General features: G+C 40.5%; 1 protein-coding gene across 3 annotated transcripts in view; it reads right to left on the minus strand.

Annotated features, from left to right (window-relative positions):
* Positions 1-5,054: 5,054 nt before the first annotated feature.
* MFAP3L (microfibril associated protein 3 like) overlaps positions 5,055-17,397 on the minus strand; it is a 35,105-nt gene continuing 22,762 nt past the window's right edge. For 2 of the 3 annotated variants that reach the window (XM_073341615.1, XM_073341617.1), the window contains exon 3: positions 5,055-9,310. In XM_073341615.1, coding sequence (XP_073197716.1) covers positions 8,448-9,310 — 863 coding nt within the window. In that variant the 3' untranslated portion in view covers positions 5,055-8,447. Of the gene's footprint in view, positions 9,311-11,929; positions 12,238-17,397 lie in introns of those variants that run through there. The other variant, XM_073341616.1, reaches the window with a different exon arrangement.

Genomic DNA, 17,397 nt, shown 5'->3' on the forward strand with positions numbered 1-17,397 from the left:
TACAGGTTTCTGTATATTGCCATTCCTAATATCTGATTTGTGTCAATTTATCCTTTTATGTAGGGACTGTCCAGTTTGGCCTATGTACATAGCAGAGGGGCATTGCTGGCACATGATGGCGTAGATTACATTGGTGGACGTGCAGGTGAATGAACCGGTGATGGTGTGGCTGATCTGGTTAGGTCCTGTGATGGTGTTGCTGGTGTAGATATGTGGGCAGAGTTGGCATCATGGTGTGGTGTGTAGTTGCTGGTGAGAATATGCTTCAGGTTGGCGGGTTGTCTGTGGGCGAGGACTGGCCTGCCTCCCAAGGCCTGTGAAAGTGCGGGATTGTTGTCCAGGATGGTTGTAGATCACTGATGATGCATTGGCGAGGTTTTAGCTGAGGACTGTATGGGATGGCCAGTGGAGTTCTGTTGGTTTCTTTCTTGGGCTTGTCTTGCAGCAGGAAGCTTCTGGGTCCATGTCTGGCTCTGTTGATCTGTTTCCTTATTTCCTCATGTGAGTATTGTAGTTGTGGGAAGGCTTGGTGAAGATCTTGTAGGTGTTGGTCTCTGTCTGAGGACCCATGGGAAGGAAACTCTGGAAGAATTCCACCACGATTTCAATAGCTTCCAACCCACCATCAGCCTCAGCCTGGACCAATCTACACGGGATGTCCAATTCCTAGACACCACGGTGCAAATAAGTGACGGTCACGTTAACACCACCCTAAACCAAAAACCCACCAACCGCTATGCCTACCTTCGTGCCTCCAGCTTCCATCCTGGACACACCACATGATCCATTGTCTACAGCCAAGCTCGGAGGTACAACCGCATTTGCTCCGACCTCTCAGACAGAGACCGACGCCTACAAGATCTTCACCAAGCCTTCTTAAAACTACAATAGCAGGGTTTAAAGGTAGCCATCCTGCAGCAAAAGAACTTCAGATCCAGACTTCAAAGAGAAATTGCTGAGCTTCAGTTCATTTGCAAATTTGATACCATCAGCTCAGGATTAAACAAAGACTGTGAATGGTTAGCCAACTACAAAAGCAGTTTCTCCTCCCTTGGTGTTCACACCTCAACAGCTAGAAGAGGGCCTCATCCTCCCTGATTTGAACTAACCTCGTTATCCCTAGCCTGACTCTTGCTTGCATATTTATACCTGCGTCTGGAAATTTCCACTACATGCATCCGATGAAGTGGGTATTCACCCACAAAAGCTTTATGCTCCAATACGTCTGTTAGTCTATAAGGTGCCACAGGACTCTTTGCCGCTTTTACAGGTCTGTAATGGTAAGTCCGCACCTCAAGATTGCCCCTTGTGGTAGGGTGCAATGTTGTAGGGGTTTTCATCTCGAGCTGGCCTTCTGTCTCTACTCACCACTCAGCTCTCCATCTGAGAAGCAACTAGCACCAAACCCCTTCCAGGATAACAAAATATCCAAGTACTGTATCGTCCAAAGTCCCAAAGAATCGGCCTATCTTCTGAGTCCTGGGCTTAACCCTTTCTTGGGGTTCCACTGATGTGCCCAGCTCTGGTATCAAACACTTTTTCCGACCCAACCTAAGTCTTTCTGAAGTTTCTAGACCTTGACAGCTTCTGAAGCTATGGACCTGCACAGGACTCAAGTCAAGTCTAGTCCAGCTCAGCACTTCTCCCCCAGACTGAACTCTTTTGGCCAATTTATAAGGTCCAGGTTTCTGCTATCACCTGATCCTTCTTTAGTCTTGCCTCTTTGGCTGAGAAGAAACTATCAAATTGTGGCTCAGGCCAGGTGGAGTGAATGTGCCTAATAGGTCTTGAACTCTTTCTTGCCTATGATGGGGGTTCACCCCATAACAGCGTCACTTCAAACTTCAGATACTGCTGTTTTGTAACAGTACCATAATTTTTCTGAGTAATCACTGCTATTTTCAAATCAGGAAACACACTCAATATACTCTGTGAAAATTCTTTATTGAAACAATGATCAATTTACAAGCTAGATCACATTTTTTTGCCACTTTAGCATGAACTGGTTTCTCTTTGTGATTTACGACTGCGAAAATCTTAGAATTGACAGTTCTTAAAAGCAAAATACAGTAACTATGCTTCTGATCAGCAGAACACATTCATAGGTCTTTTACATTTGTTGTAACATTAAAAAAAGAAAACTTCCAGAATTACTGAAATATAACTTGTAATTTAGAGCAAGCATTTTCTTTGCATCTATGAAAGTTTCAGCAGTCCCACAAAGTATGATCGATACCAAGGAGACCAACACTTTAAATAGTGATTTGCCAGTATATTCTTGGTAACAACTTCCAACTCTCTCTGAATTCACCACTGGGTATTACTGCTTTTTTTAAAAACGAGTTATTCTAAATCAGTATGTAGGTAACTTACTTTTGCAAAGCTGGTCAGGAAACCCTGATTATATGTTACAATACTTTCAGTTCTTGACACATAGGGATGACCATGAAGGGTGTAGCTGCATTAAGAATTTCATTCTAAAATTGGATTACTCTGCATGATATGTTTAGAACATAATTTTGTCTGAACAGGGACTTTCCGCATTTTGAGTGTTGTATGGTACTAAACACACGGATGCTTAACAAATAATAATAGTGTAAAAAGGTGTGCCTAGGCCAAATTATAGGTAATGTATCACTCCTATTCCCCTTAAGTGCCTAAGGTGTGTGATGAAACCTATCCTGGATATAAATTAAAGTTATGTAAATACTAGAAATATAATTATGGTTCCATCAAAACATTTATACTAGCTATTCCCAAATGTTATTCTTTCATCATATTATGAAACACAGTTTATTTGAGATAGATTATGATTAAACAGGAGGAAGAGGTAGAATGAGATCTTCAGACCTTGTTTGGCACATCACTACTGCAAAATGAGTGCTTAAAAGCATTTACTAAACATTTATGCTTATAGGTGTAATGCAATAGATCCAAAAAGATACTGAAGATTACTCCACCTATATGAAAATAGAGAGAAAATATTTAAAACAGAACTATTACAAACCTACATTTTTTCCCACATAAAACTATTTTTTCATTCAACCAAGTAACGCATTAACTATGACCAAACTATTAAATGCCCCAAAAAGTTATATTTACCTTTTAAACATTTTTATGCATAGGTAAAGAGAGCCTTCAGATTACATTGATTGAACCAGCATCATCTCAGAACTTTAAGGTTTAATTAGGTGAAATCCTAGCTCCAATGTCAAAACTCCTATTGATGTAAATGGGCCAGAAATTCACTTATTATGCCTGTCTTAGCATCAGATCCAAGCAATTTAGATAAGAATTGGTTCACTGTGCACTTTAAAGGCTGTGCTTCATTATTCACTTTGCATGGTCCAGCCCTTTGAAAAAAATATAAATTTCCTCGAAGTATAGATTTTATTTTGAAATTTTGCTGGAAACCATGGGGTTATTTGGCCTCATACTATTATAATTTAGTAATAATTATTATTGAACAGATTGCAGGAGAGAATAGGGGCCTTAATCAGGATCAGAGCTCCACTGTGCTAGACACTGTGGCCTGGATCCTCAAGGGACTTAGGTATCACAATGCCTAACATTAAGGTGCCTAAAAAATCACTGGAATCCACAAAGCAGGAGTCAGGGCCTTGGCTCCCTATATAATGCATGGGGGATATAGGTGCTTGAGAATGGGATCCACAAAAGCCAGCATGCTAGGTGTGAGCTGCCTAAGATAGCCAATGGGAGATACACCCCTCTAATGGGTGTCTTAAATGTTGAACTTCATGAGTTGGGCATAGCTTAAGCCTGTACTGGAGAGAGGCGCCTATCTCAGCTAACAATCCACAACTGGGAACCTCTCTTAGAGGAAGGTGGCTTAGGTGCCTAAACTGTTTCTTTCAAGAATGTGTGCTTAGCTCCAAACAAAACAACTGGGGGTGGGGAGAGGAAGAGGTGGCCTCCACCATAACCGTTAGGCCAGCAGTGGTTAGGGTAAGATGTGGGAGACCAGGGTCAATTCCCACTGCTCTCTGAGAAGGAAAAGGGATTTGAATAGGGGTCTCCTACCTCTGTCATGAATGCCCTGATAACTGGGCTACAGAGTCATTTCCTCCCCCGGTGGCCTAATTAATATTTAATACAAAGTGGAACAGCTTCAACAAGAGATTGAGACTCACATTGGAATATCCCATAAGTCCACTGAGATGGGAAACCCCTGTTCAAACCCCCCTCCCTCATCAGACACAGGGGGGAATTGAAATGGAATAGGCATTGCTCTGCCCATCGCCACCTGGTTTGAGGATTGCACTGGGGCTTAGGAGTGAGATGGGTGTCTGGATGCCTGCCAGAGCAGCAGTGCACATGCCCAGAGGCAGAAATTTAGGCCTGGTCTACACTGCTGCTGAAGTCAAAGTAAGTTACATTGCGCTTCTCGGGGAGGGTAGAGTATTGAAGTCAGCAGGAGAGCGCTCTGCCAGCAACTCATCGCATCTTCACCAGACCCACTAAATTGATGCCGCTGCATTGATCACAGCAGTGCCGATTTACCATGCAGTATACACAAGCCCTCAGGCTCTTAAGGAACTTTTACATTAGGACTTTAGGTGTCTACGGGCAAGGTGGATTGATTTAAATCAAAGTGATTTATAGCACCAATTTTAATCATGGTTTAAATCACCAAGCAGAAAACCTTGATTTAAATAATTAATGTAAATCGTGTTTTGCATTTGTACTTTTTAATTATTTTCCTAAAGAAAGGGTGATTCTTGTTAGTTAGTACTATTAAAACATGTTATTTGTAACTAAATATAATCTTTGCTTCTTTTTACTAACCAGTAGGATGTAATATATCTATACATATTTATTTAAACAAGTATATAGTTTAGTTTACATTTATTCATATTCTTAATTTTTAAATATTTTATCATGTTAGAAAATGGTGAAAGATGCATCTCTTATTTACCAGATTAATTTTTTTTTTACTTGTGATGTGTATCAAGCTCTCTTTGGATGGAAATTGAAATTTAACTAAAAATGCACTAAAACAGCATTTTAACTTTTTTATTAAATAAAACTACCTTAAGAGTGCTGAATATACAAGAAAAAAGTTTATCAAAACATGTTTTGCATTTAAAACTGATTTATTAAAGAAAGGAAATATGATCTGTAGTTAATGAACTGAACTGATTGTTTCTAGTCACCATGCCCTTTGAAATTTTAGAACTAGTAGATCTCATTCTCTCACACCTAGTTTTTATTCTTCTAGTCGGAGAGGGTAAACAAGCCTTCCAGTTTTTTCAACTCCCAATTGGTTTCTTAACTTTGAATGAACTAGTCATTGAATTTAACTAGCTGAATAAACTGAAATGAGGAAAATATTCTCTCTGCAACTGCCGAAGAGGCTACTGCTGTCAGAAGCTGGTTTAGTATTTCAACAAACTCTGGTTGCAGGGGCTTTTACTCACAAACTGGTGAAAGTTACTGGCTATGCTTTTCTTGAAAACTTGGCAGCAAACATGTAATGCTTAATATTTTTATATTTAAATGGTTTTAATAGCTTATACTAATTTTAGCCCTCAACATAGGTTGTCACTTTCAAATTTATTTTTAAATAGGTTTAGTTTAAAAAAAATCAGCATTTAATTTAAATAAGTTTGATTTTTTTGGTTTCAAAATATTGATTTTTTTTTTAATCTCTTTGCCTCCAGGGTTAGGTGGCAGCTGAGAGGGGATTTTGTAGATGGCAGTCGTGCTTAAAACTGGGGGCTTAGGAACCTAAGCCGCTTTGTGGGGCCCGTATGAACTCAAGAGATGACATACTTGCAGTCCAGAGTTGCTCACAAACTCGAGGAGTAATCTCTTCCTAAATTTATAGCATTCTGCTTTGAAGAACAGTGTGGCTCTTCATGAGAAAATTACTTTCACTGAGCAACAGGCAAGTCACTTTATAGTATGAAACCATTTTTTGCTAAACATTAAACAATTAGGAATATCAATATGTCTCTTTAGTATAAATAATTAAGACAAATTAAAAGAACTCAGTGCACACTTCCAGCCTTGCTTTATGTAAAATCTCCTTTTTGTTAACCAAGAGCAAATAAGTGATTTAAAGCAAAAGGGATAAGAACATAAAACAAAAATGTACTTCAGACTGAACAGCTTACAGTGTGTTTCAGTTGGTGAGCACTTTCACTCTCACAGGTCATGATAAACATCTTTCTAACACGCTCCTGTCTCCTCTTCTGCACAGTGTGGTCTAGATTTGTTTCACGTAACTGCAACTACTTATACATTTGGGGCCAAATTTTAAAGAGGCCTTACCCGGCATATTTCTGTTTGTGAAAGTGCACATTTAGATGTCAAATTTCCTGACTACTGGGTGCAATCAAGTAGCTAGGCATCTAAATGTCTATAACTTACACATACAGATGATTGCACCCGAAAAAAAATTAGTGCAATTGGGCCTCTCTTTTTTTGTTTCATACTCATTGGCCGTAGAAACGTAAGGAAAGGGACATTTTCCAGGTGGGGGTGGGTGCATATCTTAGCTAGCTCAGTGTATCTCAGTCGATTTGTAACTGAACTGGGTCCTGAGGAAACTCCACACTCCATTCAGGGCACCACCACCATTGTTATCCATTTCTGATGGCTGCAGTTTCAGTGACCTTGTTTGCCCCCAACTATTTATGCAATGAACATATCTGATCTTCTCCAAGCCAAACATCAGCACTGCTCAAAGTTGTACTAGCTGTGACAGCTGTTGAGAAATGTCTGGGTGGCCTGTGCTCACCAGTTTCTCAGCAGTCTAAATGAATTCTCTCTCCACAACACTCTGGATTAAGAGACTCCAGGTTATTTCTAACACTTGATCTAATGCATGGTAGCCCTTCTCCAAAGTGAAAAGACCATGGTCTGCTCAGCAGTTCCAAGTGAAATGTGTATCAGATGATTAAATAACCTACTGTTCATCATTCACAAATTCCCTCTTGTAAGTGATCTCTTTCCATGCTCATCCAGTAGTGCATAATATTACAGTACTTCTGAAATAGACACTATCCCCCTTCCCTCCCCCACCTTTGCAGTTCATTAATATCCTAGCATAACTCCATGACCCTAATATTATAGAATCGTAGGACTGGAAGAAACCTCAAGAGGTCTACTAGTCCAGTCCTCAGCACTAAGGAAGGACTAAGTCTTATCTAGACCATCCTGGACAGGTGTTTGGCTAACCTGCTCTTGAAAATCTCCAATGACAGACATATGCCCCACTTGCCATGATTATGATAGCTATATAAAGATGGAGTAATATTTGCTAAGATCAGTTAACCCCCTCACCCTAGAAGATCTCAATTTCATGAGGATTTTTTAAAATAGCAAATCAATTGTCCAATCGTAATATAGTTTGTGATCACTGTCCATTTTTATGCATTGAGGCGACCATTATGACTTAATAGCAAGTATTTGACTAATTTTTTGACTCAGAGCCAGATTAAAAAGATTATGATTATGGATGCACTTGTGTTTGTTCATCAGGAAACTATATTGCTAAAAAGGAAATCCTGATAAACAAGGATCTTTTACCACTTCAGCCTCACCTGCAACAAAATACTGGAGGTTACAACACTTTTACTGAATCTACACTCCTGACAGGTTATATAAAATCATCTGGTTACATTTACTTCTACAATGTAAGAAAAACAAGACAATACATTCTGGACACCCACAGTCCTTCTCAATATAAACTTCTGGTAAAATCAACAGATGTTTAAATATATGAAAAAAATCTACTCAGTATTTGTACTGTAGCCTGCTGACAAATAAAGTGCTTTCTCTTCTGTAGAAACAAATACACTGTATATCATCTGTGTGAAAGAACACTTATTGGCTTCTTCAGCCTAAGGGGTAGGGGAACCTATTTCCCCACTGTCTAAACATAAATAAAATGCTCTCAAATGGAAAAGACACATTTAACCTTCTTTAATTCACAATGCAGCTTGGCAAAGATGCTTGGTAAATGGGATCTAACTAGGATTTTATTTGGCAACTGAAATCCTGCCTCCTGGGCAATGTCTCAAATTCTTGGGAACAGTTTCACAAAAATGCAGCAGATGGAAGGGAGGAAGCAGAAGGAGAAAAATGAAGAACAGCTTTATGTTTAGTAAGTCTAAGTGTCTTTAGCACTACAAATGACTTCCAGGAGGTCACTGAAGATGACAACAACCTAGAAATTGCTGAGGTAAATGTTTCTGAAAAAAAAAATCCTAAACCAAAAAGAGCAATTAGTATTAATATAATAGTAATTACTCTGTCATACATCATAGTAAAATTAACTCAGAGAAGAAAATATCAAATAATCCACATGCATGCTTTTTCTATGATAGTCTCCAGGTAAGGCTTAACGGCAAGTACAATATCTATTTTTAAAGGAGCTCCACCTGATTCTTCTTACTATGCATAGATTAACAGAGTAATTATCATACATGGCTTTCATAAATAAAACACGTATTTTTGTCAGTTGCCAATGCTATATCATTGGAGTTTAGTTCAGTAGAAGGCTCAGGAATTGGATCAGTAGGAGATGCTGGTGTTTGAGGAATCTCTTCTTCCTTAATTTCTGATTGCACACAATCTTGTGACTGGTCATCTATACAGTCCTTTTTGGACAGCTGATGAACTGACACTTTTATCGCAATCTGCTGTGGTTGTTCATGCAGTGATGATGCCTCAGAGTCAGCTGTGAGAGAGTCGCTGCGCTTTAGTGCATTAGGGATCATAAACATATCCCCTCCATCAGTAGACTCCTGGCCTTCTGCTGCTTGCTGTACAAAGTTCTGTCCCTGTTCTTCCAAGCCAACCACCTCCATGATTTCTTCCATTATAGTCCTGCAGTTCATGATGAGAGGTGGCAGAGGAACACTTCGGGCAAGTTCCTCAATGTAGCGAGCAAATTCCATGGTCTTGAACTGGGTTACTTTGGCAAGCTCAAGCGTTTTGGCTGAGGTGATGATTGGGATACGCTTAGCAATCTCAAAGGCTTTTTGTAGTTTCTCTGCTCCTTCTGTTCTGAAAAACTCATTGATTGCTTTCTCAGTTTTCTTCAGATGGCTGCTCATCATACACAGCCTGGTAATGTTCAAGATCATAACAATGGTAAAAGCTACGAGGCAGACAATCATGTAATAGATCCCCATATCTCCGGAGGTAAAGACGACCCTCAGAGTCACAGTATTATTCACAGTGCCATAGATGTTAGAAGCAACACATGTGTATTTACCTCTGTCGTCAAAAGACACGCTGGTAATGTTCAGTAGCCCATTGTCAAGAAACCACCATTTTCCTGCAGGAAAGATATAGAAGAATTCAGTCCAAAACATTTGTTTACATGGTCAGTATAACGTTTTAATCATCATTTTTGTCATACTGGCTCCAGAATTTAGAAAAATGGCAATAACGTAGACTATACTAGAGTGAATCATTTGTCGTCACAAAAACATGCCTGCTTTTAGGATCCCACCAGAATACAATTTCAGGCACTGTGAAGATCACTGATTATACTCAGGTCGCATTTTAAAAATGTCTCACTATCCATAATAAACTGTATTTTATATCTATCATAGTCAAACAAGTTAAAAACCTAATTACCTACTGCAGACAGCATCCTAAACACATGCTATACTTCATAAAATGCTGAATTTGAATGAATAATAGAAGTTTGAGATAGAATCTGATGAGGTTCAACAAGGACAAGTGCAGAGTCCTGCACTTAGGACGGAAGACTCCCATGCACCGCTACAGACTAGAGATTGAATGGCTAGGCAGCAGTTCTGCAGAAAAGGACCTAGGGGTTACAGTGGACGAGAAGCTGGATATGAGTCAACAGTGTGCCCTTGTTGCCAAGAAGGCCAATGGCATTTTGGACTGTATAAGTAGGGGCATTGCCAGCAGATCGAGGAACATGATCATTCCCCTCTATTCGACATTGGTGAGGCCTCATCTGGAGTAGTGTGTCCAGTTTTGGGCCCCACACTACAAAAAGGATGTGGAAAAATGTGGAAAATGTCCAGTGGAGGGCAACAAAAATGATTAGGGGTCTGGAACACATGACTTATGAGGAGAGGCTAAGGGAACTGGGATTGTTTAGTCTGCGGAAGAGAAGAATGAGGGGGGATTTGATAGCTGCTTTCAACTACCTGAAAGGGGGTTCCAAAGAGGATGGATCTAGACTGTTCTCAGTGGTAGCACATGACAGAACGAGGAGTAATGGTCTCAAGTTGCAGTGGGGGAGGTTTAGGTTGGATATTAGGAAAAACTTTTTCACTAGGAGGGTGGTGAAGCACTGGAATGTGTTACCTAAGGAGGTGGTGGAATCTCCTTCCTTAGAGGTTTTTAAGGTCAGGCTTGACAAAGCCCTGGCTGGGATGATTTAGTTGGGGATTGGTCCTGCTTTGAGCAGGGGGTTGGACTAGATGACCTCCTGAGGTCTCTTCCAACCCTGATATTCTATGAGACTCAAAGAGCTTGGCTTGTTTAGCCTAACCAAGAGAAGGTTGAGGGGAGATATGATTGCTATGTATAAATATATCAGAGGGATAAATACCATGGAGGAAGAAGAATTATTTAAGCTCAGTACTAACGTGGACACAAGAGCAAATGGATATAAACTGGCTGTCAGGAAGTTTAGACTTGAAATTAGGCGAAGGTTTCTAACCACCAGAGAAGTGAAGTTCTGGAACAGCCTTCCAAGGGAAGCAGTGGGGGCAAAAGACATACGTGGCTTCAAGACTAAGCCTGATAAGTTTATGGAGGAGATGATATGATGGGATAGCCTAATTTTGGCAATTAATTGATCTTCGACTATTAGCGTAGATATAACCAATGGCCTGTGATGGGATGTTAGGTGGGGTGGAATCTGAGTTACTACAGAGAATTCTTTCCTGAGTGTCTGGCTGGTGAGTCTTGCCCACATGCTCAGGGTTTAGCTGATTGCCATATTTGGGGTCAGGAAGCAATTTTCTTCCAGGGCAGATTGGCAGAGGCCTTGGTGGTTTTTCGCCTTCCTCTGCAGTGTGGGGCACGGGTCACTTGCTGGAGGATTCTCTGCACCTTGAAGTCTTTAAACCATGATTTGAGGACTTCAATAGCTCAGACATAAGTTAGCGGTTTGTTACAGGAGTGGGTGGGTGAGATTCTGTGGCCTGAGTTGTGCAGGAGATCAGACTAGATGATCTTAACGGTCCCTTCTGACCTTAAAGTTTATGATTCTATGAAGACCTGATAAGTCACCAAGTCCATTGCTGTTCCAGTGAAGATTGTAAATTTTCTGGTGTTTTGTTATAGCATCTTCTATCATCTTGTTACTGTTAACTTTACAACACACCCAAAAGTATGCTAGGGATCTTACAGTGCAGAAAAAATATGCAAGGAGCTTACAATCTAATTTTAAATATGACTTGACAAAGGGGAGTGACAAGATAGCAGGGGTATAACGACAGAGCAAAGAGAAGGGCCGCACCAATAAGATCATGCAGTTGCTCAGTAAAATCTTGTGCACATGTTGGTGGGTATTTCTTTTTATCTGAAGAGGCTTATTGGGAGCAATCTTTACTGATTTATGCAAAGTTATTGATACATTTGATCATTACATTCTACTACGAGAGTTAGAAGTGCAAATTTTTCATCCTTTGACCCTAGCATGGCTGACTGATTATCAATCATATTGAGCTCAAATAACTTAGTTTAAATATCTGAATCTGCTCCCATTTCCGCCCATCCTTATGTTATAAGGATATTGGTTTAGCTCCTCTTTTCTCCCCCGCCCCCCAATTAAATAGCTAGGTTCTATCTTTAAGTGACAAACACCACTATTTAGACACTAGGGAGACATTTATGCCCTATTCAGTCGATTTGTAGTGTGGGTTTGCTAAATTGCAAGACTGGCTTAAAAGATGATGTTCACCATGGCTGTGGAGGGCTGGTTTAAGGTCCTGCATCACTTAAATTCTGCAGTAAATTCCAGATGGACAGAGAGTAGAGCACACATGGACAGTGTAGCTTTACAAATACTGGGTGTTTCTGTGTTTCTCTGAATACCACACAGTGGATCTCCATGCTGATCCTCTGTACAACAGCAGGTGGTTAAAGGCAGGGGCACAGGATCTGCAATTACAGAGATAAAGTGGCACAGACACAACAGCAGTGGAAACGCCTACACTGGCAACCTCACCTCTTGATGTGGGTTGTGTGTGTCTGTGTGTGTATTTAATTCTCTCCCCCTCCGATTTCATCTTCTCTCTCCATGGAGATTTGTTGGTTTGTTTAAAAGCTTTTAGTTCTTGGATTCTTAGTCTTATGCTTTGGAAGCATTTTATGTGCCATTTGAAATTAATCAGACAAGCCAGCTTCACTTTGGAATAATTAGTGGCTTTCCTCTTTTCAAAAATTATTCTAACTCAAAATATGGCTCATCCTAAAGGTTTCATAATTAGTTTGCACATTCATCCTCAGCGAAAATCTATGCATAAGCCTACTTAACCTTTTTGGAGTTCCTAATTATTTTTTCACCAACATTATTAGTTCTGCACTCTTATTCTTATGGAGTTTTCAATGTCTGAAAACTCCCAATACTAATCAAAGTGTCTAATGATGAGCAGGTGAGTACATCTTTTTGCATTATCAGGACCTCACCCTCCAAACATTGTAAGCTAGTCAGAATTTTCCATGTCTGCAGGTGTTACTTTGTACATAACATTATGAAATGAAGAAGTTCTGTAGTGACTGTTCTAGACATGCTGTGTACTAAGCCACAGTATAAATAATAAAATACACTATGGCAGATTAACATTTTTGTTTTGTTTCCCTATTATTTTAAAGTACAGTTATGTTCATAGCGAATGTATATATAAATTCTCTAGTACATTAGATAGTTAGTTATCAGTAATAAGAAGTGTGGAACTTTGTCGTTAATGTACTTTTTAGATTAATTTAGTATTCTAACAATATTATAATGCGTATTTCGTTAAATAATCTTAACTATGGTCTGATTCTGCCACCTTTATTTACATTGAGTACCTTACTATGTAAATAGCCCAGTTGATTACAAGGAGACAACTTACAGAGTAAGGCACTACTCAACATGAGTAAGGGTGTCAGAACTGAGCCCTAAAGTTTTCTTGTCTAACCACACAGAATATTTTAGGCTGGGGTGTGGAATTCTCCATACTATTATATCCAAAAACACTACATTAAAAGAATGCTAAGATTGTGAAGTCAAGCAAGAATAGATGGTATTATTATCCCATTTTGAAGCTTGGGAACTGAGGTCCTGTTGGAAAAAAAGCAGCATGTGGCCATGTAATTAAAGACTGTATCATAATGCATACACATTACACATTAAGTTTGCACAGGCAATTTTAATTCTGGCATTTCCTAACTCTTGAGTGTCTGGCTTTGCAACCTTAATATTCTTTGAACTCAGAGGTTGTTTTTTTGTTTTTTTGCATGTGTCTCATTTCTAAAACAGAAATTCCATCGTGTGGCATTATACTGACCCCCATTTATACTGACCCATTATACTGCTTGGTCATTATCAGGGTTGAAACCTGTAGATTCGCCGCACAGACCTCTGCCTCTTGAACTAACGGAGCAACTGGTAGCAGTTGTAGGTTTTCAGTCTCTATATGCGCTAGCACGAAAGGGAGATGGGACACAAACTCTGCCAGTGGATTTTTGCTGACAGCAAAGGAAAGATCAGATACGGGAATTGCGAGATGATGAGGAATGGTGACTTGTTCTGGAGGGCAGTGTGTACTAGTGGTCACAGACCCATCAACCCATTCCCCCTAAGCTTGACTCCTTCTGTCCTGTCTCTAACCTGTCCATGTTTCAGTCCTGTCTCTTCCCTACCCTGGGATCCTTATCCCAGTCCCATCGTCTTACCCTACCAGTCCCAGTCTCTGCTCTTCAGGCTTCTAATCCCAAATCTGTCTCCTTACCCAGCCACTTCCAGTTCTTCCCCTGCATCCTGGCTCCTCAACACATCTGTTTCCCTCCACCCACAGCCCAACTCCCCCAGCTCATTCCCAGTCACAGTCTACTTGCCCAGCTGGTCCCCATCTACCCTCTATTCCTGATGTAATCTCAGTTTCCTCCTCCCTGGCTCCCAAGCTTCTTGGCTCCAGTCTCCTTGGCACCCAATCTCCTTGCCTATCCCAACTCCCATTTTCTTTTTTCTTCCAGCCCCTCCCCTTATCAGCTTCTAAGCACTTTCCCCAAACACTCTCCAAGCTCCTTGTCACAATCTATTTCCACCACCACCCCACCCCACCCCACCCCTGTGGTGTTTAGATGCTGTAATTATTAGAACTGGGAGCACTGGCTGTTGGGAGTCTGAAAGGATGGGAAACAGGAAGAGGTGGGGGGGGGGAGTTGAGGAGGCTGAGTGAGAGCTACCGAGGGTGCAACAGCAGCTTGGTAAAGAGGTTTCCACTTTAAAAATAAAGTCCTGTTGAAGTTTGTTAGTACCTTGCCTGGGTGTTACAACATTTTGGCGACGAGGAGGGATCTTCTGCCTCTGAACCCACCTGCACCCTTTCTGCAAAGCCCAGGTGAGCTTCTGTCATAAATATAAAGGGAAGGGTAAACACCTTTTAAAATCCCTCTTGGCCAGAGGAAAAACCCTTTCACCTATAAAGGGTTAAGAAGCTAGGATAACCTCGCTGGCACCTGACCAAAATGACCAATGAGGAGACAAGATACTTTCAAAGCTGGAGGGGGGGGAGAAACAAAGGCTCTCTCTGTCTGTGTGATGCTTTTGCCGGGAACAGAGGAGGAATGGAGTCTTAGAACTTAGTAAGTAATCTAGCTAGATATGTGTTAGATTATGTTTTGTTTAATTCCTGTTTTTGTGTCTTTTTGTAACTTAAGGTTTTGCCTAGAGGGATTCTCTATGTTTTGAATCTGATTACCCTGTAAGGTATTTACCATCCTGATTTTACAGAGGTGATTCTTTTACTTTTATTAAAATTCTTCTTTTAAGAACCTGATTGCTTTTTTCATTGTTCTTAAGATCCAAGGTTTGGGTCTGTGTTCACCTATGCAAATTGGTGAGGATTTTTATCAAGCCTTCCCCAGGACAGGGGGTGTAGGGTTTGGGGAGGATTTTTGGGTGAAAGACGTTTCCAAGCGGGCTCTTTCCCGATTATATATTTGTTAGACGCTTGGTGGTGGCAGCAAAAAAGTCCAAGGGCAAAAGGTAAAATAGTTTGTACCTCGGGGAAGTTTTAACCTAAGCTGGTAAACATAAGTTTAGGGGCTTTTCATGCAGGTCCCCACATCTGTACCCTAGAGTTCAGAGTGGGGAAGGAAACTTGGCAGCCTTCAATTGCTTTTATGTGTTTGAGAGCCTCCATATGTTTGAGACTTATCTGCTTGCAATCAGTGCTACAGAGATTTCTGAAGTAAGAAAGTGTGCTCTGCTAATCCACTGCCTTGGAGCAGAAGGGCAGCATATATTTTACACTTTTTTCCCTTGCAGATGATAAATATGAGACTGCATTCACTGCATTAAAGAACTTTTTTGTGTCAAAAGTGAATGTAGTAGCTAATCGCTACAGATTTCACCAGCGTGAGCAGAAAACAGGGGAGACTATAATGCAGTATATTGCTTACCTGAGGAGTCTGATTGTAACTTGTAACTTTGGGAATATGGCAGATGAGATGATTAGAGAGGAGCTCATTGAGAAAACAACCATGCTTTGTGTAAAAACGCTTACTTCTAGAACCACAACTTACACTAGAAAAAGCAACAACCATTGCTACTCAGACTGAGTCAGCTACAGTTGAAGCCAAAATAATGAGCATGGATACAGGAGGCACAATCCAGGCTGTGACTCCTTTGCAGAAAAGTTCATTATTGCTGCAGACAAATGATTACAAGAGGAAAACTAATGGAAAACCACCGAATCAGCAAATTCAAAATACAGTAAAAGCATGCTTTCGCTGTTAATCCCCACAACACCTTGCAAGCTACACAGGATGTCCAGTAAAAGTAGCTCAGTGCAATCATTGCAAAAAGATTGGGCATTTTGCTAAAGTGTGTCACAGCAGCCAGTTCAATCAACAGGTGCATGCAGTTACAATAACAGATATTACTGTGCTGAGCGTGGACAAAATCACTACTGCGCATATTCCAGAACAAATAAAGTGCATGGTAAAGGTTTCCGCCATACCCTCAGGTAAATTACACTCTATTCAGCTAATGTTGGACACTGGCTCAGCAGTGTCTATACTACCTGATTCTATCTATTTGCATTACTTTAAAGATGTGCCTCTTACTGAACCCAAGCTTCACTTGGTGTGCTATTTGAAAAACCATCAGTACATGGCTTCTTGCTAGCAATAGTTACTTTTGGTGATTGCTGTGTAACTGCAGAGTTCTACATTGTACACAAAGGCACTCCTATCCTTGGCAGAGATTTATTGGCTGCTTTAAATCTCAGGATAGTTAATGGACTAATTGATCTTCATCAGCAAAGCACTCTTGCGGTACACACAGGTTTCAGCTGGGACTCAACACCAGGTTGAGGAGAAACCTGGCTGTGCTTATGGGTTTCTGCATAAAGTTAAAATGCAGAATAATGTGATGCCTGTACAACAGAAGTTACGGCACCTACCATTTTCAGTCAGGGAAGCTGTTTCAGAGGAACTTAGAAAACTTGTTCAAAAGGACATTATTGAAGAGATTAACTCCTCGGAATGGGTTTCACCTAGAGTAGTGACGCAGAAGAAGAGTGGAGGCATTCACCTTTGTGTGGACTTAAGGGAGCCAAATAAAGCTATTGTGATTGACAGCCATCCTCTTCCTCACATAGAAGAAGTATTTGCAGAACTCCGTGGAGCAAAGATGTTTTCTACTCTTGATCTGCAGAGTGCATACTACCAGGTTATGTTGCATGAAGATAGCAGAGACCTCACAGCATTTATAACACATGAGGGACTATTTCGTTTTAAATGTGTTCCATATGGTCTTGTATCTGCCCCAGGTGCCTTCCAAAAAATGATGTAATTGATTCTGAAGAACATGGAGTTCAGTGCTATCTGGATGATATTATCGTGTTTGGAAATACTTCTGAAGAACATGACCGTAACCTGCAGTCTGTACTAAACCTCATCAGCAAAGCAGGCCTCAAGCTCAATAGGTCCAAATGCAAATTTAGACAAACTGAACTCTCCTTTCTGGGGCATACAATTTCACAGGCTGGACTAAAACCTGATTCAGATCATATCCTGGCAATTTCAAATGCTCTTCCTCAAAAAGATTTGCAAACCTTACGTTCCTTCTTGGGTCTTATCTCCTGATATGCAAAATTCATTCCCAATTATGCTTCTGTCATTGAACTGTTACGAGAATTACTATGGAGAAGTTCA

Source organism: Lepidochelys kempii, chromosome 4, assembly GCF_965140265.1.
Source record: "Lepidochelys kempii isolate rLepKem1 chromosome 4, rLepKem1.hap2, whole genome shotgun sequence".
NCBI lineage: Eukaryota > Metazoa > Chordata > Testudines > Cheloniidae > Lepidochelys > Lepidochelys kempii.